Source organism: Narcine bancroftii, chromosome 2 (genome assembly GCF_036971445.1).
Source record: "Narcine bancroftii isolate sNarBan1 chromosome 2, sNarBan1.hap1, whole genome shotgun sequence".
NCBI lineage: Eukaryota > Metazoa > Chordata > Chondrichthyes > Torpediniformes > Narcinidae > Narcine > Narcine bancroftii.
The window spans coordinates 138,996,817-139,019,667 of record NC_091470.1 but is presented as its reverse complement, the minus strand read 5'-3'; the positions used below and the strand labels follow the sequence as shown (position 1 = coordinate 139,019,667).

Here is a 22,851-nt window from a genome sequence, read left to right as displayed (position 1 = left end):
CCCACCCCGGAAGTCTGTGATGGAGACAGAACTCCACTGCTGGAGTGTGTGAGGGGGTCAGGGCTTCACTCCGTTTCCCCATCCAGGGATTGTGTCACGCGACAGAGCTTCAATCTCTGTCCCTAACCTGGGAGTGTGTGACGGGATGTGGCTTCAAACTGTGTCCCCACCCTGGGAGTGTGTGACGGGATGAGGCTTCGCTCTGTATCCCCATCCCGGGAGGGTGTGATGGGACGGAGCTTCGCTCTGTGTCCCCACCCCGGGAGTGTGTAACGTGACAGGGCTTCGCTCTGTGTCCCCACCCCGGTAGTGTGTGACGGGGACAGGGCTTCACTCTGTGTCCCCAGCTGGGGATAATGTTACAGGACAGGGCTTCAATCTCTGTCTCCACCCTAGGAGTCGTTGACGGAACGGGGTTTCACACTGTGTCCCCACATCCGGGAATGTGTGACAGGATGATGCTTCACTCTGTGTCCCCACCCCAGGAGTGTGTGAAGGTATGGAGCATTGATCTGTGTCCCCACCCAGGAGGGTGTGACGGGACAGGGATTCGCTCTGTGTCCCCACCCTGGGAGTTCGTGACGGAGACAGGACTTAACTCAGTGTCCCCACCCCGGGAGTATGTGAGGGGGACGGGGCTTCACTCTGTGTCCCCACCCCGGAATGTGTGACGGGACGATGCATCGCTCTGTCCCCACCCTGGGAATGTGTGACTGGGTCGGGGCTTCACTCTGTCCGCAACCGGGGAGTGTGTGAACAGGAGGGTGCATCGCTCTGTGATCCCACCCCAGGAGTGTGTGACGGGTCGGGGCTTCACTCTGTTTCCCCAGCCCAGGAATGTGTCACGGGATGGGTCTTCACTCTGTGTCCCCAACCCTGGAGTCTGTGATGGGAACAGGACTTCACTCTGTTTCCCCACCCCAGGAGTGTGCGAGTGGGACGGGGCTTCACTCTGTGCCCCCACCCTGGAATTGTGACACGGGACGGGGTTTCATTCTCTGTCCCCACCCTGGGAGTGTGTGACGGGATGGGGTTTCACACTGTGTCCCCACCCCGGGAATGTGACGGGATGGGGCTTCACTCTGTGTCCCCACCCCGGTAGTGTGTGACGGGACAGGGCATCGATCTGTGTCCCCTTCCCAGGAGGTTGTGATGGGAAGGGGTTTCACTCAGTGTCCCTATCATGGTATGGTGTGACAGGACGGGATTTCGCTCTGTGTCCCCACCCCAGGAGTGTGTGATGGGACAGGACTTCACTCTGTGTCCCCATCCCTGGAGTCTGTGATGGGAACAGGACTACTCTGTGTCCCCACCCCAAGAGTGTGCGAGGGGGATGGGGCTTCACTCTGTCCCCACCCCGGGAGTGTGTGACAGGGACGGGGCTTCACTTTGTGTCCCCAACCTGGGAGTCTGTGATGGGGTCTGATCTTCACTCTGTGACCCCTCCCCGTCACGTGTGACAGGTCGGGGCTTCGCACTGTGACCCCATTCAGGAGGGTGTGACGTGACGGGGCTTCACTCTGTCCCCACCCCGGGAATGTGTGACAGGGACGGGGCTTCACTCTGTGTCCCCATCCCTGGAGTCTGTGATGGGAACAGGACTACTCTGTGTCCCCACCCCAAGAGTGTGCGAGGGGGATGGGGCTTCACTCTGTCCCCACCCCGGGAGTGTGTGACAGGGACGGGGCTTCACTCTGTCCCCACCCCGGGAGTATGTCACGGGACGGTGCTTCAATCTCTGTCTCCACCCTGGGAGTTTGAGATGGTAGAGTACATCGCTCTGTGTCCCCACCCCGGGAAGGTGTGATGGGATGAGGCATCGCTCTCCCCACCTCGGGTGTGTGTGACAGGATGTGGCTTTGCTCTTCGTCTCGACCCCAGGAGTGTGTGACCAGGACAGGACTTCGCTCTGTGTCCGCACCCCAGGAGTGTGTGACGGGTTGGGGCTTCACTCTGTGTCCCCATCCCTGGAGTCTGTGATGTGAACAGGACTTCACTCTGTGTTCCCACCCCAGGAGTGTGCAAGGGGGACGGGACTTCACTCTGTGCCCACACTCGGGGATTGTGTCACAGGATGGGGTTCAATCTCTGTACTCACCCCGGGAGTGTGTGACGGGACAGGTTTCACACTGTGTCCCCACCCCGGGAATGTGTGACGGGTCGGGGCTTCACTCTGTCCCCACCCCAGGTTTGTGTGATGGGACGGTGCTTCACACTGTGTCCCCCACCCTGTGAGTGTGTGACGGGTCGGGGCTTCACACTGTGTCCCCACCCCGGGAGTGTGTAACGTGACAGGGCTTCGCTCTGTGTCCCCACCCCGGTAGTGTGTGACGGGGACAGGGCTTCACTCTGTGTCCCCAGCTGGGGATAATGTTACAGGACAGGGCTTCAATCTCTGTCTCCACCCTAGGAGTCGTTGACGGAACGGGGTTTCACACTGTGTCCCCACATCCGGGAATGTGTGACAGGATGATGCTTCACTCTGTGTCCCCACCCCAGGAGTGTGTGAAGGTATGGAGCATTGATCTGTGTCCCCACCCAGGAGGGTGTGACGGGACAGGGATTCGCTCTGTGTCCCCACCCTGGGAGTTCGTGACGGAGACAGGACTTAACTCAGTGTCCCCACCCCGGGAGTATGTGAGGGGGACGGGGCTTCACTCTGTGTCCCCACCCCGGAATGTGTGACGGGACGATGCATCGCTCTGTCCCCACCCTGGGAATGTGTGACTGGGTCGGGGCTTCACTCTGTCCGCAACCGGGGAGTGTGTGAACAGGAGGGTGCATCGCTCTGTGATCCCACCCCAGGAGTGTGTGACGGGTCGGGGCTTCACTCTGTTTCCCCAGCCCAGGAATGTGTCACGGGATGGGTCTTCACTCTGTGTCCCCAACCCTGGAGTCTGTGATGGGAACAGGACTTCACTCTGTTTCCCCACCCCAGGAGTGTGCGAGTGGGACGGGGCTTCACTCTGTGCCCCCACCCTGGAATTGTGACACGGGACGGGGTTTCATTCTCTGTCCCCACCCTGGGAGTGTGTGACGGGATGGGGTTTCACACTGTGTCCCCACCCCGGGAATGTGACGGGATGGGGCTTCACTCTGTGTCCCCACCCCGGTAGTGTGTGACGGGACAGGGCATCGATCTGTGTCCCCTTCCCAGGAGGTTGTGATGGGAAGGGGTTTCACTCAGTGTCCCTATCATGGTATGGTGTGACAGGACGGGATTTCGCTCTGTGTCCCCACCCCAGGAGTGTGTGATGGGACAGGACTTCACTCTGTGTCCCCATCCCTGGAGTCTGTGATGGGAACAGGACTACTCTGTGTCCCCACCCCAAGAGTGTGCGAGGGGGATGGGGCTTCACTCTGTCCCCACCCCGGGAGTGTGTGACAGGGACGGGGCTTCACTTTGTGTCCCCAACCTGGGAGTCTGTGATGGGGTCTGATCTTCACTCTGTGACCCCTCCCCGTCACGTGTGACAGGTCGGGGCTTCGCACTGTGACCCCATTCAGGAGGGTGTGACGTGACGGGGCTTCACTCTGTCCCCACCCCGGGAATGTGTGACAGGGACGGGGCTTCACTCTGTGTCCCCATCCCTGGAGTCTGTGATGGGAACAGGACTACTCTGTGTCCCCACCCCAAGAGTGTGCGAGGGGGATGGGGCTTCACTCTGTCCCCACCCCGGGAGTGTGTGACAGGGACGGGGCTTCACTCTGTCCCCACCCCGGGAGTATGTCACGGGACGGTGCTTCAATCTCTGTCTCCACCCTGGGAGTTTGAGATGGTAGAGTACATCGCTCTGTGTCCCCACCCCGGGAAGGTGTGATGGGATGAGGCATCGCTCTCCCCACCTCGGGTGTGTGTGACAGGATGTGGCTTTGCTCTTCGTCTCGACCCCAGGAGTGTGTGACCAGGACAGGACTTCGCTCTGTGTCCGCACCCCAGGAGTGTGTGACGGGTTGGGGCTTCACTCTGTGTCCCCATCCCTGGAGTCTGTGATGTGAACAGGACTTCACTCTGTGTTCCCACCCCAGGAGTGTGCAAGGGGGACGGGACTTCACTCTGTGCCCACACTCGGGGATTGTGTCACAGGATGGGGTTCAATCTCTGTACTCACCCCGGGAGTGTGTGACGGGACAGGTTTCACACTGTGTCCCCACCCCGGGAATGTGTGACGGGTCGGGGCTTCACTCTGTCCCCACCCCAGGTTTGTGTGATGGGACGGTGCTTCACACTGTGTCCCCCACCCTGTGAGTGTGTGACGGGTCGGGGCTTCACACTGTGTCCCCACCCTGTGAGTGTGTCACGTGACGGGGCTTCACTCTGTGTCCCCATCCCTGGAGTCTGTGATGGGAACGGGACTTCACTGTGTCCCCACCACAGGAGTGTGTGACGGGATGGGGCTTCACACTGGGACCCCAACTATGGAATGTGTGAAGGGACAGGGTTTCACTCTGTGACCCAATTTTCGGGAGGGTGTGACGAGACGGGGCTTTGCTCTGTATCCCCATCTCGGGAAGATGTGATGGGGACAGGGCTCCACTCTGTATCCCCACCCCGGGAGTGTATGACGTGACAGGGCTTCACTTTGTCCCCACCCTGGGAGTGTGCGATGGGACGGCGCTTCACTCTGTGTTCCCACCCGGGAGTCTGTGACGGGGACTGTACTTCACTCTGTGTCCCCACCCCGGGAGTTTGTATGGGGGACGGGGCTTCACTCTGTGTCCCAACCCAGGGATTGTCATGGGACGGGGCTTCATTCTCTGACCCCACCCTGGGTGTGTGTGATGGGACGGGGCTTCACTCTGTGTCCCCAACCATGGAATGTGTGAAGGGACGGGGTTTCACTCTGTGACCCAACTTTCGGGAGGGTGTGACATGACGGGGCTTCAATCTCTATCCCGAAGGGACAGAACGGGACTGAGAGACACCCAATGAGAGAGAGGACAAAGCGGGGGTTATTTCGGGAGGTTCAGATGGAACACTGACGTTGGGATGGGGTGAGGGAAGTTTGTTTAGAGTGGCCTGTATCCACGCTGGGAATCATAGGAGTGGGGATGTCGGTTTTCGGGAATTTCTGTGCTGCCCTAAAATGCTGTCTCTTTCTCTCTACCCCCCCCCCCCACTCCTCATCTCTCCCTCTCTCCCCCCTTCCATCTTTCCAACCTCTCTCCCCACCCCTACCTTTTCCCTCTCCCCCCCCCCCCCCCCCACAGCCAACAAAACATCCAGGTTGGAGACATCATGGTGAGGGACGTCACATCCATCTCTTCCACCTCCACGTACGGAGATCTACTCCGCGTGCTGAGACAAACCAAACTCAAGTTTTTCCCCTTCGTCGACACCCCAGGTAGGTTCCCAAGCCCGGGATCTCTCTCTATCTCACATCCTACCCCACCATCCCACCCCCCCTCCTTCCAACAACTGGTCTCCAATTCCCATCTCTGACAGCCCCCTGACCCTCTCCCCTAATCTCCAATACCCCCCTGACCCTCTCTCTACCCCCATCTCTGACAGCCCCCTGACCCTCTCTCTACCCCCATCTTTGACCACCAGTAGCACCCTGCCCTTCTTCCCCCCAATTCCCATCTGCGACAGCACCTGCCCCTCCCTCTCTCTCCCCCATCTCCAGTCTTTTGCACCCCCTGACCCTCCCTGTCCCCATCTCCAATCTCTGACAATCCCTGCCCTTCTCTCCCCAATTCCCCTCCAATAGCCCCTTCCCCTCTCTCTCCCTCGCATCTCCAACAGTCCATCCCTCTCTCCCCCATCTCCGATAGCCCCTGCTCCTTTCCCCCAGTCTCCGATCTCTGACAGCCCCTGCCCATCTCCGACAGCCCCTGACCCTCTCTCCGTCACTCCTACTCTTTCTCCTCCCCTCTTCTCCTCTTTCCCCCTTTCACTCCCCCATTGCCTATCTCCAATCTCTGACCCACCCCACACTTCTGCCACACAGAGACCAACACTTTGCTGGGATCGATCGAGCGGAGTGAGTTGGAAGGGCTTCTCCAGAGACGCCTCGTAGCGTCCCGGCACCAGGCAATGACTGTGGCGGCGGATGAGGGGGCCCGGGGAGCCGAGGGAGGTAAACCGTTCACAGGTCATGTGCCGGGAGAGACAGAGAGCGGGGCATCACGGAATGGATCCATCCCCTATGTTGACCAGGAGGAGGCAGAGGGACAGCAGGTAACTCGGTCCCTGACATCCGGGCAACGTCCCAGTAAATCATCAGGGGATAAAGTCCCAAACCTGTCGACCCTTTCCCTGAAACTCAGTCCCTGACATCTGGGCAACGAGCCAGTAAATCTTCAGGGGATAAAATCCTGAACCTGTTGACCCTTTCCCTTTAACTCGGTCCCTGACATCCGGGCAACGTCCCAGTACATCTTCAGGGGATAAAGTCCTGAAACTGTTGGACCTTTCCCTGTAACTCAGTTCCTGAAGTCCAGGCCACATCACAGTAAATCTTTGCCCTCTTTGAAATCTTTCCTGTCGTTCAGTGACCATCTAATGCTCCAGATTCGGCCCCACCGACGTCTTGTACAACTTCACCAGAACATCCTGGACTCGATGCTCTGATTTATGAGGCCAACGTGCCAAAAACTCTCTGCGAACCTGCACTTTCCCAGATCCCTTGGCCCACCGCCCTCCTCAGGGCCCGACCGTCCACCATGCATCTCACTCCTCTCCCCCTTCCCTCTGGAGGGGTGGGAAACGAGGTTTGGTGATAGAGGGGAGGGATTTGTCTGACGTTTTACACTCTGTTTGCAGAGAGAAGGGCTGGAAGCGGTGAAGGTCCAGCCTGAAACTGTCCGTCCGCCAAGTCCTGTCCCTGCTGAAGGTAGGAGATGATCTGGGTTGGGGACATGGAGCAAAGCCCGTCCCGTCACACACTACTGGGTGTGGGCTCAGAGTGAAGCCCCGTCCCATCACACTCCCGTGGTGGGGACAGAGTTAAGCCCCATCCCCATCACACACTCTTGGTGTAGGACACAGCGAAGCCCCGTCCCATCACACACTCCCGAGGTGGGGACAGAAAGCAAAGCCCCGTCGCCTTCGCACTCATTGATTTTATCACCTCTCCACCCACAGAGACAACTCAGACTTGGGGAATCTTCCAGAAAAAACGAAAAGGGGCCAGACAGGTTGGTAACCTCTACCCCCCTCTCTTTCTCCCCCCTCCCCTCCTCCTATCCCACTCTCCTTCCCCCTCCCTCCATCTCCCCCCTCTTTCTGCCCCTCCCTCACCACCCCCACCACCTCTCTCCCTTCACCAATCTCTGCTGATTTATTTTCACAGACTGCGTCGAGGTTTGAGGAAATGCTGACTTTGGAAGAGGTGAGATTTGCCGCCTCCCCCAACTCCCCTCCCTGACCCCAGGACTGATTCATGTCCCTGCTGGATCTCACCCCTCAAGATGGCCACCTGCAGGCCTGGACCTTCCCTTGTTCAAGATGGCCGCCCACAAGCCTGGCCCTGCTGAAGGTGTCCAGCTATGAACCCAATCCTCGTTCTGCTCAAGATGGCCACCTGGTGTTCTTGTCCTTTCCCAGTGCTTAAGATGGCCACGTGCGAGCTTATACCTTGCCTTGCTCAAGATGGTCACCCACGAGCCCAGGCCTTGTTCCGATCAAGGTGGTCACCCACGAGCCCAGCCCTTGCCCTGCTCAAGATGGTCGCCTGCAAGCCCAGCCCTTACCCTGCTTAAGATGGCCTCCTGCCAGCCACCAGTTTCAATTCGTCCCCTCCCTCCCAGCTACCGGGAGTTGATTTGTTTCCATCCCTCACTGACACCCCATGGTTCCGTTCGGCCCTTTTCCACCCTGACTATCCCCCCCACCCCTCTGTTGCAGATCTACCGGTGGGAGCAGAGGGAAAAGAACCTTGTCGTCAACTTCGAGACGTGTCGAATCGATCAGTCCCCGTTCCAACTGGTGGAGGGGACGTCCCTGCAGAAGGTGAGGGCGCAGCGGTCCTCCGATCAGTAGGGGGCATCGTAGGGCTCCGGGGCATTGTGGTCCTCTGATCACTAGGGGGCGCCAAGGTCCTCCGGTCTCTTGGGAGCGACGCGTACTCCAGGATGTTGTGGACAGCTGGACACTAGGGAGTGCTGTAGCCGTCTGGAGCGCTGTCACACACTCTGAACACAACAGGGGTTTATGATCCTCCAAACACTCAGGGGAACCTCCTTCCCCGCGAAGCTTCCTCCTGACCCAGGAAGACCCTTGCACGGTGTAGAAAGTTGTCATAGGGGATAGACAGAACGGGGAGAGGGGTCTGTGGACGGTGTAGAAGGTTGTTGTAGGTTACAATAGGATACGGACAGGACGCGAAGTGGGGAAGAGAGGCTGTAGAGTGTAGAAGGCTGTTGTAGGTTACAACAGGATACAAACAGGACGGGGAGTGGGGGTAGGTGTTGTGGATGGTTGTAGGTTACAATGGAATATGGACATGACGGGAGTGGGGAGGAGTTGTGGATAGTGTAGGTTGTCATGGGTTACAACAGGATGCGGACAGGACAGGGAGTTGTGTGTCGTTGAACAAAGAGAACTCAGGGTACTGGGACCGACACGGTGAATGGTGGGGAACGGAGACCAACATGGTGAATGGTGGAGAATGGAGAGAACTCGGGGTACAGCGACCGACACGGTAAACAGTGGGAACGGAGCGACCTCGGGATACGGGGACTGTTATGGTGAGCAGTGGGGAACAGAGTGTCCTCGCGGTACGGGGACCAACACGGTGAACGGTGAGGACAGAGAGACCTCGGGTCTGAGTTCGACGACCTTGCCCTTCTTTTCCCTGAATCCACTGCCTGGGGGGTGTTACGACGTCCCCACAAAGCATCTGCTCGTCACAGTTCGTTTTGACTCAGCCCAATGCATTTCTCCTGCAGACACACACTCTGTTCAGCCTGTTGGGCTTACACCGGGCCTATGTCACGAGCATGGGGAAGCTCGTCGGGGTGGTCGCCTTGGCAGAGGTAAGTGCGCAAACACCTTCCAACCCCTTCCGACCTCGTTCCATCACAAGCCCTCCGACGGTCAACGATGCAAGGGGCATGTGGTGGGTAACCGTTATTCTCCTGACTGACTCTCTCCCACTTCTCTCTCTTCTCTCCAACTCCTCCTCCCTCTCTCATTCTCTCTTCCCCTGTCCCCCTCCTCTCTCCCACTCCCCCTCTCTTCACCCTCTTTCCCCCTCCTCTCCAACTTCTGTCTCTCTCCCTTCTTCCCCCTTCTCTCCCCCTCTCCCATCTCTTCCCTCCCACTCTTCCCCTCTTGCCTTCTCCCTCTTCCCCCCACTCTCCCCTCTTCACCCCACTCTCCCCCTCTCTTCCCCACCCCACTCTCCCCCCTACCCTCTCCCCCACCCCACCCCCACAGATCCAGGCAGCTATTGAGGGATCCTACCAGAAAGGATTCCGCCTGCCCCCTCCACTCGCCAGTTTCCGAGATGCCAAAAACATTCGGAGATCGGGTCGGACGGCAAAGGATCAGAGACCTCCAGTCTGAAGGAGGGGGCTCGTCTCGGGAGGAGGGAATTGGATAGAGGGTGTGTGACGAAGCCCGTGGACATTAATTTCCGAATATAAAGATACCCAGATGTTGAGAGAGAGAGATTGGGTCATGTGCAGGTTCTTCCCCCCCACCAGACTGCTCGACATCCCTCCCCCCCGCCAGACCCCTCTACAACATACACAACCTCTACGACACTCCCTCAACCCCGCACCCATCTACAACACTCCCCTCCACCACCCCGACACCCATCTACAACATTCCCCTCCCCCCGGGACCCCGCTACAACACTCCCCCCGCCGCACCCCACTACAACACTCTCCACCCCGGACCCCTCTACTACACCCCCCCCAGACCCCGCTACAACACTCACCCCACCGCACCCCACTACAACACTCTCCACCCCGGACCCCTCTACAACACCCCCCCCCGACCCCTCTACAACAACCCCCCCGGACCCCTCTACAACACCCCCCCCCCCGGACCCCTCTACAACACTCCACCCCCGGACCCCTCTACAACACTCCACCCCCGGACCCCTCTACAACATTCCCCACGCCGCACCCCGCTACAACACTCTCATCACGGATTCCTCTACAACATTTTCCCACCCGAACCCCTTGACAACACTAACCCCGGATCACTCTACAACACACCCCCCCACTCCGGACCCTTCTACCACATTCTCCCCCCCCCCCACACCGGACCCCTCTACAACACAGAGCATAGCCCCATCCCCGTCACACACACCCGGGGTGGGGAACAGAGTGAAGCCCTGTCCTGACACACACTCCCGGGGTGGGGACACAGAACGAAGCCCCGTCCCCGTCACACACACCCAGGGTGGGGACACAGAGCGAAGCCCCGTCCCTGTCACACACACCCAGGGTGGGGACACAGAGCGAAGCCCCGTCCCCGTACTCACTCCCGGGGTGGGGACGCAGTGAAGCCCCATCCCGTCACACACTCCTGGGGTGGGGACACAGAGCGAAGGTCTGTCCCGTCACACACACCCAGGGTGGGGACACAGAGCGAAGCCCCGTCCCCGTACTCACTCCCGGGGTGGGGACGAAGTGAAGCCCCATCCCGTCACACATTCCCGGGGTGGGGACACAGAGCGAAGGTCTGTTCCGTCACACACACCCAGGGTGGAGACACAGAGCGAAGGTCTGTCCTGTCACATACACCCGGGGAGGAGACGCAGAGCAAAACTTCGTCACCGTACTCACTCCCGGGGTGGGGACGCAGTGAAGCCTTGTCCCCGTTACACACTCCCGGGGTGGGGACACAGAGCGATGCCCTGTCCCCATCACACACTCCCGCGGTGGGGACAGAGCGAAGGCCCGTCCTGTCACACACTCCCGGGATGGGTACACAGAGCGAAGCACCTTCCCGTCACACACACCCGGGGTGGGGACACAGAGTGAAGCCCAGTCCCGTCTCACACTTCCGGTGTGGGGACACATTGAAGCCCCGTCCCCGTCACACACTCCAGGGGTGGGGACACAGAGCGAAGCCCTGTCCCCATCACACACTCCCGCGGTGGGGACAGAGTGAAGGCCCGTCCCCGTCACACACACCCAGGGTGGGGACACAGAGCGAAGGTCTGTCCCGTCACACACACCCAGGGTGGGGACACAGAGCGAAGCCCCGTCCCCGTACTCACTCCCGGGGTGGGGACGAAGTGAAGCCCCGTCCCGTCACACACTCCCGGGGTGGGGACGCAGTGAAGCCCCATCCCGTCACACATTCCCGGGGTGGGGACACAGAGCGAAGGTCTGTTCCGTCACACACACCCAGGGTGGAGACACAGAGCGAAGGTCTGTCCTGTCACACACACCCGGGGAGGAGACGCAGAGCAAAACTTCGTCACCGTACTCACTCCCGGGGTGGGGACGCAGTGAAGCCTTGTCCCCGTTACACACTCCCGGGGTGGGGACACAGAGCGATGCCCTGTCCCCATCACACACTCCCGCGGTGGGGACAGAGCGAAGGCCCGTCCTGTCACACACTCCCGGGATGGGTACACAGAGCGAAGCACCTTCCCGTCACACACACCCGGGGTGGGGACACAGAGTGAAGCCCAGTCCCGTCTCACACTTCCGGTGTGGGGACACATTGAAGCCCCGTCCCCGTCACACACTCCAGGGGTGGGGACACAGAGCGAAGCCCTGTCCCCATCACACACTCCCGCGGTGGGGACAGAGTGAAGGCCCGTCCTGTCACACGCTCCCGGGATGGGGACACAGAGCGAAGCACCTTCCTGTCACACACTCCCGGGGTGGAGACACAGAGTGAAGCCCTGTCCCTGTACACACTCCCGGGGTGGGGACACATTGAAGCCCCATCCCCGTCACTCATTCCCGGGGTGGGGAAATAGTGAAGCCCTGTCCCCATCACACACTTACGGGGTCGGGTCATAGCTTGAAGCCCCGTCCCGTCACACACTCCCAGGGTGGGGACACAGAGCGAAGCCCCGTCCCCATCACACACAATCGCGGTGGGGACAGAGCGAAGGCCCGTCCTGTCACACGGTCCCGGGATGGGGACACAGAGCGAAGCACCTTCCTGTCACACACTCCCGGGGTAGGGACACAGAGTGATGCCCAGTCCCATCTCACACTTCAGGTATGGGGACACATTGAAGCCCCGTCCCCGTCTCCCACTCCCGGGGTGGGGACACAGAGTGAAGTCCTGTCCCTGTCACACACTCCCAGGGTGGGGACACAGATTGAAGCCCTGTCCCTGTCACACACTCCGGGTGGGGACACATTGAAGCCCCGTCCCCGTCACACACTCCAGGGGTGGGGACACAGAGCAAAGACCCATCCCCGTCACTCACTCCTGGGGTGGGGACATAGTGAAGCCCTGTCCCCATTACACACTTACGGGGTGGGGACATAGCTTGAAGCCCCGTCCCGTCACACACTCCCGGGGTGGGGACACAGAGTGAAGCCCCGTCCCCATCACACACAATCGCGGTGGGGACAGAGCGAAGGCACGTCCTGTCACACGGTCCCGGGATGGGGACACAGAGCGAAGCACCTTCCTGTCACACACTCCCGGGGTAGGGACACAGAGTGATGCCCAGTCCCATCTCACACTTCAGGTATGGGGACACATTGAAGCCCCGTCCCCGTCTCACACTCCCGGGGTGGGGACACAGATTGAAGCCCTGTCCCTGTCACACACTCCGGGTGGGGACACATTGAAGCCCCATCCCCATCACTCACTCCTGGGGTGGGGACATAGTGAAGCCCTGTCCCCATTACACACTCCCGGGGTGGGGACACAGAGTGAAGCCCCGTCCCCGTACTCACTCCCGGGGTGGGGACGCAGTGAAGCCCCGTCCCGTCACACACTCCCGGGGTGGGGACGCAGTGAAGCCCCATCCCGTCACACATTCCCGGGGTGGGGACACAGAGCGAAGGTCTGTTCCGTCACACACACCCAGGGTGGAGACACAGAGCGAAGGTCTGTCCCGTCACACACACCCGGGGAGAAGACGCAGAGCAAAACTTCATCACCGTACTCACTCCCGGGGTGGGGACGCAGTGAAGCCTTGTCCCCGTTACACACTCCCGGGGTGGGGAGACAGAGCGAAGCCCTGTCCCCATCACACACTCCCGCGGAGGGGACAGAGCGAAGGCCCGTCCTGTCACACGCTCCCGGGATGGGGACACAGAGCGAAGCACCTTCCTGTCACACACTCCAGGGGTGGGGACACAGAGCAAAGACCCATCCCCGTCACTCACTCCTGGGGTGGGGACATAGTGAAGCCCTGTCCCCATCACACACTTACGGGGTGGGGACATAGCTTGAAGCTCCGTCCCGTCACACACTCCCGGGGTGGGGAAATAGTGAAGCCCTGTCCCCATCACACACTTACGGGGTCGGGTCATAGCTTGAAGCCCTGTCCCGTCACACACTCTCAGGGTGGGGACACAGAGCGAAGCCCCGTCCCCATCACACACAATCGCGGTGGGGACAGAGCGAAGGCCCGTCCTGTCACTCACTCCTGGGATGGGGACACAGAGCGAAGCACCTTCCTGTCACACACTCCCGGGGTGGGGACACAGAGTGATGCCCAGTCCCATCTCACACTTACGGGGTGGGGACATAGCTTGAAGCCCCGTCCCGTCTCACACTCCCGGGGTGGGGACACATTGAAGCCCCGTCCCCGTCACACACTCCGGGGGTGGGGACACAGAGCGAAGGCCCATCCTCGTCACTCACTCCTGGGGTGGGGACACAGTGAAGCCCTGTCCCTGTCACACACTCCCGGGGTGGGGAAACAGAGCGAAGGCCCGTCCCAGCCCATCCCGTCCCGTCACACACACCCGGGGTGGGGACACAGAGCAAAGACCCATCCCCGTCACTCACTCCCTGGGTGGGGACATAGTGAAGCCCCGTCCCGTCACACACTCCCGGGGTGGGGACACAGAGCGAAGGCCTGTCCTGTCACATGATCCCGGGGCGGGAACACAGATCGAAGGCCCCTCTTGTCACACACTCCTGTGGTGGGGTCACAGAGTGAAGCCCTGTCCTGTCACACACTCCTTGGGTGGGAACACAGAGTGAAACCATGGCCCATCACAACCATATCTGTAACCCCGTTCCCGACACGTCTCCCTGTCTCTTTAACTTCCTCCGGTCGTTGACACCCCTCCCTGTCTCTGTAACCCACTCCGGTTTCTGACACCCTTCCCTGTCTCTGTAACCCCCTCCGCTATCCTACACTCCTCAATGTCTCTGTAACCCGCTCTCGTCCCCGAAACCCCTTCCTCTCTCTGTAACCCCTCCGTTCCCCTACACCCCTCACCGTCTCTGGAACCCCCTCCGGTCCCCTACACCCCTCCCTGTCTCTGGAACCCCCTCTGGTCTCCAACACCCCTCCCTGTCTCTGTAACCTCCTGTCACATGCTCCCGGGGCGGGAACACAGATCGAAGGCCCCTCTTGTCACACACTTACGGTCCCCTATACCCATCTCTATCTCTCTATCCTACATGATCGCTGTGTGTTGAGATGGTTTAACACAGGAGATTAAAACCGATCGACCAGTTTCAACAGGGTTTTATGTGGGGTTTTTAAACCCCGCAGACATGCTTACGAATTGGAAAATGTTTCATCTGGAAAAAATATTGTTGGTTTTTCTCTGTCGTTCCCTGTTCTTTGTCTCCGTGACGTCCAAGGCAACGTTTCCCCTTCCCCAGGGTCGCATGCTGACAGGGAAGGCAGTGGGGGACAGGCGGAAGGTGGGCTGGCTCGGACTCCCGTCCGCGCGCATGTCGAGGCGAGGATAGCTTCCCGGCACTCTCTATCCCGCCCACCCCAAAGCCAGGGTCGTCAGGGTTTTCCTCAGCCATTGGGGGTTGGGGAAGACGCTGGCTCTGAGGACAAGTTGATGTGTGGGTGTCTAGCGCTGTGAGTGTGAGCGCATGCTTGTGCTTGCGTGTCTGCCTGCGTGGGTGTGAGCGAACCTGGGTGTGTGTATTTTGTGTTCTACTGTGTTCGTGTGTGTGTGTGACTGGGCATCCAAGTATGCGCATGAGCGCGCGTGCGTGAGACGGGGCGCGCGAGAGAGAGAGACGGGGCGCGCGAGAGAGAGAGAGAGAGAGACGGGGCGCGAGAGACTGTGAGAGAGGGACTGAGAGAGAGAGACTGTGAGAGAGAGAGACTGTGAGAGAGACTGAGAGAGAGACAGAGAGACTGTGAGAGAGAGACTGTGAGAGAGAGACTGTGAGAGAGAGACTGTGAGAGAGAGACTGTGAGAGAGAGACTGTGAGAGAGAGACTGAGAGAGAGAGACTGTGAGAGAAAGACTGTGAGAGTGTGTGTGAGATTGTGCGTGTGTGTGATTGTGCATGTGTGTGTGAGATTGTGCATGTGTGAGAGCGTGTGTCTGACTGTGACAGAGATTGTGAATTAAACCGTGTGAGTGTGTGAGTCTGTGTGTGACTGACAGAGATTGTGAATGAGTGCGTGTGTGTCACTGTGTGTGACTGTGACAGAGATTGTGAATGAGACTGCGTGAGAGACTGTGCACGCGCGAGACCGTGCGTGTGAGAGAGACTGTGTGTGAGAGACTGTGAGAGAGAGAGACTGTGAGAGAGTGACTGTGAGAGAGACTGTGAGAGAGACTGTGAGAGAGTGACTGTGAGAGAGTGACTGTGTGTGTGAGAGCGCGTGTGTGTGAGAGTGTGCACGCGCGGGAGAGAGTGCGTGGGAGGGAGAGACTGCGCGTGGGAGGGAGAGACTGCGCGTGGGAGGGAGAGACTGCGCGTGGGAGGGAGAGACTGCGCGTGGGAGGGAGAGACTGCGCGTGGGAGGGAGAGACTGCGCGTGGGAGGGAGAGACTGCGCGTGGGAGGGAGAGACTGCGCGTGGGAGGGAGAGACTGCGCGTGGGAGGGAGAGACTGCGCGTGGGAGGGAGAGACTGCGCGTGGGAGGGAGAGACTGCGCGTGGGAGGGAGAGACTGCGCGTGGGAGGGAGAGACTGCGCGTGGGAGGGAGAGACTGCGCGTGGGAGGGAGAGACTGCGCGTGGGAGGGAGAGACTGCGCGTGGGAGGGAGAGACTGCGCGTGGGAGGGAGAGACTGCGCGTGGGAGGGAGAGACTGCGCGTGGGAGGGAGAGACTGCGCGTGGGAGGGAGAGACTGCGCGTGGGAGGGAGAGACTGCGCGTGGGAGGGAGAGACTGCGCGTGGGAGGGAGAGACTGCGCGTGCAACTCTGTGTGACTGTGTGTGTGTATACATGCGCCAGGAGAGTTCCGGGAACCTGCTCAACCCCGCAGACAACAATGGGGGTCACTGTTGGCAAGGGTGGGTGGATCATGCAGAGGTTTAAGAATCCCCCATGTCAGCGGCCACCAATGCCCAAAGAACGGTCAGCACGAAGGATCAGGCATGTCACATAAATCAGGCAACACATGCATCTCTAGCCCACATCGGGCAGTCTCTGGGCACCTCCGGCCCACATCGGGCAGTCTCGGGGCACCCCTTGAGTCTTCTGCCCAACATTGGGCAGTCCGTGGGCACCTCCGGCCCACATTGGGCAGACTCGGGACAATCCTGGGATCTTCTGCCCCACATTGGGCAGTCTCTGGGCACCGCTGGGGTCCTCATCCAACATCAGGCAATGTCAGGCCCTCGTATGGCCACCACTCCTGGGTGACCACCCAGCATCTGACCATCACCCTTGGGTGCCATCAGTCCACAGCTGGAGTTATGGGGGTGGGCCACCCAACATCAGGAGATGGGGCCGTGTCCGGGAATCCAATCGACATCTGGACGGTGACAGGGGAGCATCTGGGAGAGGGTGCATGTCCAGGAATCCGTACTGGGAAATTGAACCCATCTGGCAATCCGATCCAATTCCGGGAAATCTTACTGGGAATCTCAACCCATCCAGCAATCTGGTCCATGTCCGGGATTCCTTACTGGAAATTTGAACCCATCTGCAATCCGGTCCGTGTCCAGGAATCCATACTGGGAATCTGAACCATCTGGAAATCCAGTCCAAGTCCGACTCCGTACCGGGAATCTGAACCTGTCGGCAATCCGGTCCGTGTCTGGGAGTCCGAACTGGGAATCTGAACCCGGTCCGGCAATCCGGTCCATGTCTGGGAATCTGTACCTAGAATTTGAACCCATCCAGCAATCCAGTCCATGTCAGGGAATGTGAACCCGTCAGCAATCCGATCCATGTCCGGGAATCTGAACCCGTCCGGCAATCCGATCCTTGTCCAGGAATCCAATCCGGGAGTCCGCCAGTCTGGGAATGAGGAATTTTCTCCTCGGGGAGGGGCAGGATGGGGGGTGGAGGGCATTGGAGGAGGGAGAGTCCCCGGGGTTGAGTTCCCTTACTCCTCCACCCCCCATCTATCCCACTCCCCCCTCTCTCTCGCACCCACATAGCCCTCCTCACTCACCCCAGCTCTCCTCCTTACTCCCCCCTCCTCACTCCCCCCCATCTCTCTCAGCCCCCTCACTCACCCCCTCAGTGAGGGGCTCCCGGGGAGGAGACGGGGGTCCCAGGTGGCAGTGGGTCTGGGGCAATGGGAGGCAGCTCGAGGAAGCCCCTGCCCTCCGGAGACCCTGAGGGGCTGGGGCTGGGCTGGAGGGGCCAGGGCTGAGGGGCAGGGGGCGAGGCCAGGAGGGAGGGGGGGCTCGAGCTAGGCTCCCACACTCCCGATGTGCTGAGGCAGTAAAGTCCACCGGCGACGAGCTGTGGCCACGGCTCGGCAGGGTGGTGGGGGTCTGCGGAGAGAGAGAGAGAGAGAGAGGGAGAGAGAGAGAGGGAGAGAGAGAGAGAAAGGGAGAGTTGAGAGAAGGGGTGTGAGAGAGAGAGAGAGAGAGAGAGAGAGAAGGGAGTGAGAGAGGGGGCATTGAGAGAAAGGGTAAGAGAGGGAGAGAGAAGGGGGTGAGAGAGGGAGGGAGAGAAGGGGGTGAGAGAGGGAGGGAGAGAAGGGGGTGAGAGAGGGAGGGAGAGAAGGGGGTGAGAGAGGGAGGGAGAGAAGGGGGGAGAGAGGGAGGGAGGGAGGGGGGGAGAGAAGGGGGAGAGAAGGGGGGAGAGAAGGGGGAGAGAAGGGGGGAGAGAAGGGGGGAGAGAAGGGGGAGAGAAGGGGGGAGAGAAGGGGGGAGAGAAGGGGGAGAGAGAAGGGGGAGAGAGAAGGGGGAGAGAGAAGGGGGTGAGAGGGAGGGAGAGAAGGGGTGAGAGGGAGGGAGAGAAGGGGGTGAGAGGGAGGGAGAGAAGGGGGCGAGAGGGAGGGAGAGAAGGGGGCGAGAGGGAGGGAGAGAAGGGGGCGAGAGGGAGGGAGAGAAGGGGGCGAGAGGGAGGGAGAGAAGGGGGCGAGAGGGAGGGAGAGAAGGGGGCGAGAGGGAGGGAGAGAAGGGGGCGAGAGGGAGGGAGAGAAGGGGGCGAGAGGGAGGGAGAGAAGGGGGCGAGAGGGAGGGAGAGAAGGGGGCGAGAGGGAGGGAGAGAAGGGGCGAGAGGGAGGGAGAGAAGGGGGCGAGAGGGAGGGAGAGAAGGGGGCGAGAGGGAGGGAGAGAAGGGGGCGAGAGGGAGGGAGAGAAGGGGGCGAGAGGGAGGGAGAGAAGGGGGCGAGAGGGAGGGAGAGAAGGGGGCGAGAGGGAGGGAGAGAAGGGGGCGAGAGGGAGGGAGAGAAGGGGGCGAGAGGGAGGGAGAGAAGGGGGCGAGAGGGAGGGAGAGAAGGGGGCGAGAGGGAGGGAGAGAAGGGGGCGAGAGGGAGGGAGAGAAGGGGGCGAGAGGGAGGGAGAGAAGGGGGCGAGAGGGAGGGAGAGAAGGGGGCGAGAGGGAGGGAGAGAAGGGGGCGAGAGGAGGGAGAGAAGGGGGCGAGAGGGAGGGAGAGAAGGGGGCGAGAGGGAGGGAGAGAAGGGGGCGAGAGGGAGGGAGAGAAGGGGGCGAGAGGGAGGGAGAGAAGGGGCGAGAGAGGGAGGGAGAGAAGGGGGCGAGAGAGGGCGAGATGGGGGCGAGAGAGGGCGAGATGGGGGCGAGAGAGGGCGAGATGGGGGCGAGAGAGGGCGAGAAGGGGGCGAGAGAGGGCGAGAAGGGGGCGAGAGAGGGCGAGAAGGGGGCGAGAAGGGGGCGAGAAGGGGCGAGAGAGGGCGAGAGAGGGCGAGAGAGGGCGAGAGAGGCGAGAGAGGGCGAGAGGGGCGAGAGGGGGCGAGAGGGGCGAGAGAGGGGGCGAGAAGGGGGCGAGAGGGGCGAGAGGGGCGAGAGGGGCGAGAGGGGGCGAGAAGGGGGCGAGAAGGGGCGAGAGAGGAGAGAAGGGGCGAGAGAGGAGAGAGGGGGCGAGAAGGGGGCGAGAAGGGGGCGAGAAGGGGGCGAGAAGGGGCGAGAAGGGGGCGAGAAGGGGGCGAGAAGGGGGCGAGAAGGGGGCGAGAGAGGGCGAGAGAGGGCGAGAGAGGGCGAGAGAGGGCGAGAGGGGCGAGAGGGGGGCGAGAAGGGGGCGAGAGAGGGCGAGAGAGGGGCGAGAGAGGGCGAGAGAGGGCGAGAGAGGGCGAGAGAGGGCGAGAGAGGGCGAGAGAGGGCGAGAGAGGGCGAGAGAGGGCGAGAGAGGGCGAGAGAGGGCGAGAGAGGGCGAGAAGGGGGCGAGAGAGGGCGAGAGAGGGCGAGAAGGGGGCGAGAGAGGGCGAGAGAGGGCGAGAGAGGGCGAGAGAGGGCGAGAGAGGGCGAGAAGGGGCGAGAGAGGGCGAGAAGGGGCGAGAGAGGCGAGAGAGGGCGAGAGATGGGGCGAGAGAGGGCGAGAAGGGGGCGAGAGAGGGCGAAGGGGGCGAGAGGGGGCGAGAGGGGGCGAGAGAGGGCGAGAGAGGGCGAGAGAGGGCGAGAGAGGGCGAGAGAGGGCGAGAGAGGGCGAGAGAGGGCGAGAGAGGGCGAGAGAGGGCGAGAGAGGGCGAGAAGGGGGCGATGGAAGTGGGCGAGAGAGGAGGGAGAGAAGGGGGCGAGAGGAGGGAGAGAAGGGGCGAGAGGGAGGAGAGAGAAGGGGCGAGAGGGAGGGAGAGAAGGGGCGAGAGGAGGGAGAGAAGGGGGCGAGAGGGAGGGAGAGAAGGGGCGAGAGGGAGGGAGAGAAGGGGGCGAGAGGGAGGGAGAGAAGGGGGCGAGAGGGAGGGAGAGAAGGGGCGAGAGGGAGGGAGAGAAGGGGCGAGAGGGAGGAGAGAAGGGGGCGAGAGGGAGGGAGAGAAGGGGGCGAGAGGGAGGGAGAGAAGGGGGCGAGAGGGAGGGAGAGAAGGGGCGAGAGGAGGGAGAGAAGGGGCGAGAGGGAGGAGAGAAGGGGGCGAGAGGGAGGGAGAGAAGGGGGCGAGAGGGAGGGAGAGAAGGGGGCGAGAGGGAGGGAGAGAAGGGGGCGAGAAGGGAGGGAGAGAAGGGGGCGAGAGGGAGGGAGAGAAGGGGGCGAGAGGGAGGGAGAGAAGGGGGCGAGAGGGAGGGAGAGAAGGGGGCGAGAGGGAGGGAGAGAAGGGGGCGAGAGGGAGGGAGAGAAGGGGGCGAGAGGGAGGGAGAGAAGGGGCGAGAGGGAGGAGAGAAGGGGGCGAGAGGGAGGGAGAGAAGGGGGCGAGAGGGAGGGAGAGAAGGGGGCGAGAGGGAGGGAGAGAAGGGGCGAGAGGGAGGGAGAGAAGGGGGCGAGAGGGAGGGAGAGAAGGGGGCGAGAGGGAGGGAGAGAAGGGGGCGAGAGGGAGGGAGAGAAGGGGGCGAGAGGGAGGGAGAGAAGGGGGCGAGAGGGAGGGAGAGAAGGGGCGAGAGGGAGGGAGAGAAGGGGCGAGAGGGAGGAGAGAAGGGGCGAGAGGGAGGGAGAGAAGGGGGCGAGAGGGAGGGAGAGAAGGGGGCGAGAGGGAGGGAGAGAAGGGGGCGAGAGGGAGGAGAGAGGGGGCGAGAGGGAGGGAGAGAAGGGGGCGAGAGGGAGGGAGAGAAGGGGGGAGAGGAGGGGAGAGAAGGGGGTGAGAGGGAGGGAGAGAAGGGGGTGAGAGGGAGGGAGAGAAGGGGGTGAGAGGGAGGGAGAGAAGGGGGTGAGAGGGAGGGAGAGAAGGGGTGAGAGGGAGGGAGAGAAGGGGGTGAGAGGGAGGGAGAGAAGGGGGTGAGAGGAGGGAGAGAAGGGGTGAGAGGGAGGGAGAGAAGGGGTGAGAGGGAGGGAGAGAAGGGGTGAGAGGGAGGGAGAGAAGGGGGTGAGAGGGAGGGAGAGAAGGGGGTGAGAGAGGGAGAGAAGGGGTGAGAGAGGGAGAGAAAGGGGGTGAGAGAGGGAGAGAAAGGGGGTGAGAGAGGGAGAGAAAGGGGGTGAGAGAGGGAGAGAAAGGGGTGAGAGAGGAGAGAAGGGGGTGAGAGAGGAGAGAAAGGGGGTGAGAGAGGGAGAGAAGGGGGTGAGAGAGGGAGAGAAAGGGGGTGAGAGGGGAAGTGAGAGGGGAAGTGAGGAGGGGGAGGGGAGAGAGGAGAGGGGGAGGGGAGAGAGGAGAGGGGGGAGGGGAGAGAGGAGAGGGGGGTAGAGAAGGTGGAGAGAGAGGGAGGGGATGAGAGAGAGGGGGGGGAGAGAGAGAGGGGAGAGAGAGAGGGGGGAGAGAGAGAGATGGGGGAGAGAGAGAGGGGGGGAGAGAGAGAGGGGGGAGAGAGAGAGGGGGGGAGAGAGAGAGGGGGGGAGAGAGAGAGGGGGGAGAGAGAGAGGGGGGAGAGAGAGAGGGGGGAGAGAGAGAGGGGGAGAGAGAGGGGGAGAGTGAGAGGGGGAGAGAGAGAGGGGGAGAGAGTGAGGGGGGGAGAGAGAGAGGGGGGGAGAGAGAGAGGGGGGGAGAGAGAGAGGGGGGAGAGAGAGGGGGGAGAGTGAGGGGGGGTGAGAGAGAGGGGGAGAGAGAGTGGGGGAGAGAGAGAGGGGGGAGAGAGAGAGGGGGAGAGAGAGGGGGGGAGAGAGAGAGGGGGGGAGAGAGAGAGGGGGGGAGAGAGAGAGGGGGGGAGAGAGAGGGGGGGAGAGAGAGAGGGGGGGAGAGAGAGAGGGGGGGAGAGGGAATAGAGGGGTGAGAGAGAGGTGGAGGAGGGGAGACCTTACCTTGGGGATCGGACTCCCTGACAATTCGTTGTTCTGACCAACGTCACAGGGAGTGGAGAGATCACTCATCTCCCCGTCCAGGGAAGACCAAGCCAGCAACGTGGCCTCCGATATCGCAAACTGCTTCATCACTCCTGGGGCAGATGGACAGGTGGTCAGTGAAAGGGTTCCGGACAGACTCAAGTGAAGATTCCTCACCTCTCATCTCAACCCGAACTGGGCAACATCCCAGTAAATCTTCAGGGGATAAAATCCCGAACCTTTCCCTGTAACTCAGTCCCTGACGTCAGGGCAACATCCCATTAAATCTTCTCTGTCCTCTTTGAGGTCTTTCCTGTCATTCTGTGGCCAAAACTGCACCCAATGCTCCAGATTCGGCCCCACCAACGTCTTGTACAACTTCACCAGAACATCCTGAACTCGATGCTCTCATTTATGAGGCCAACATGCCAAAAGCTCTCTCCATAACCCTGTCCCCGTGATGCCACTTTCGGGGAACGATGTCTCTGCGTTTTCCCAGATCCCTCCTGTCCCACTGCCCTCCTCAGGACCCGACCATCCACCACAGACGACTTCAGGCCCGACCGTCCACCATGGATGCCCTGCCTTGGTCTGTCCGGCCCTTCGCCTTGCCTGCATTAAATTCCTAAATTCGCGACAAACCGGTGCAGCCACCCGTCCCTTCAAGCTGCTTGTCCCTGCCTCCACACCTCAAACCTGAAGCCTTGACTGTTCTCCCCCGCCCCCCCACCGTGTCGACAGTGATGTGCACGTGGCGGGCAGACTGGATGG

The 22,851-nt window shown here is 61.3% G+C and overlaps 2 protein-coding genes across 2 annotated transcripts in view; one reads left to right on the top strand and one right to left on the bottom strand.

Moving 5' to 3' along the window:
- Positions 1-9,614, top strand: part of LOC138754229 (chloride channel protein-like) — a 46,810-nt gene extending 37,196 nt beyond the window's left edge. Inside the window, 8 exon segments of the mRNA XM_069918160.1 lie at positions 5,212-5,345; positions 5,952-6,181; positions 6,767-6,836; positions 7,088-7,140; positions 7,296-7,334; positions 7,850-7,954; positions 8,893-8,979; positions 9,383-9,614. Coding sequence (XP_069774261.1) covers positions 5,212-5,345; positions 5,952-6,181; positions 6,767-6,836; positions 7,088-7,140; positions 7,296-7,334; positions 7,850-7,954; positions 8,893-8,979; positions 9,383-9,511 — 847 coding nt within the window. The 3' untranslated portion in view covers positions 9,512-9,614.
- A 7,870-nt stretch (positions 9,615-17,484) lies between these two features.
- LOC138752938 (protein FAM131B-like) overlaps positions 17,485-22,851 on the bottom strand; it is a 10,091-nt gene continuing 4,724 nt past the window's right edge. The window contains exons 6-7 of the mRNA XM_069915546.1: positions 22,060-22,193; positions 17,485-17,777 (exon numbers count right to left, since the gene is read on the bottom strand). Of these exons, the coding sequence (XP_069771647.1) occupies positions 17,514-17,777; positions 22,060-22,193 (398 nt within the window). The 3' untranslated portion in view covers positions 17,485-17,513. The remainder of the gene's footprint in view (positions 17,778-22,059; positions 22,194-22,851) is intronic.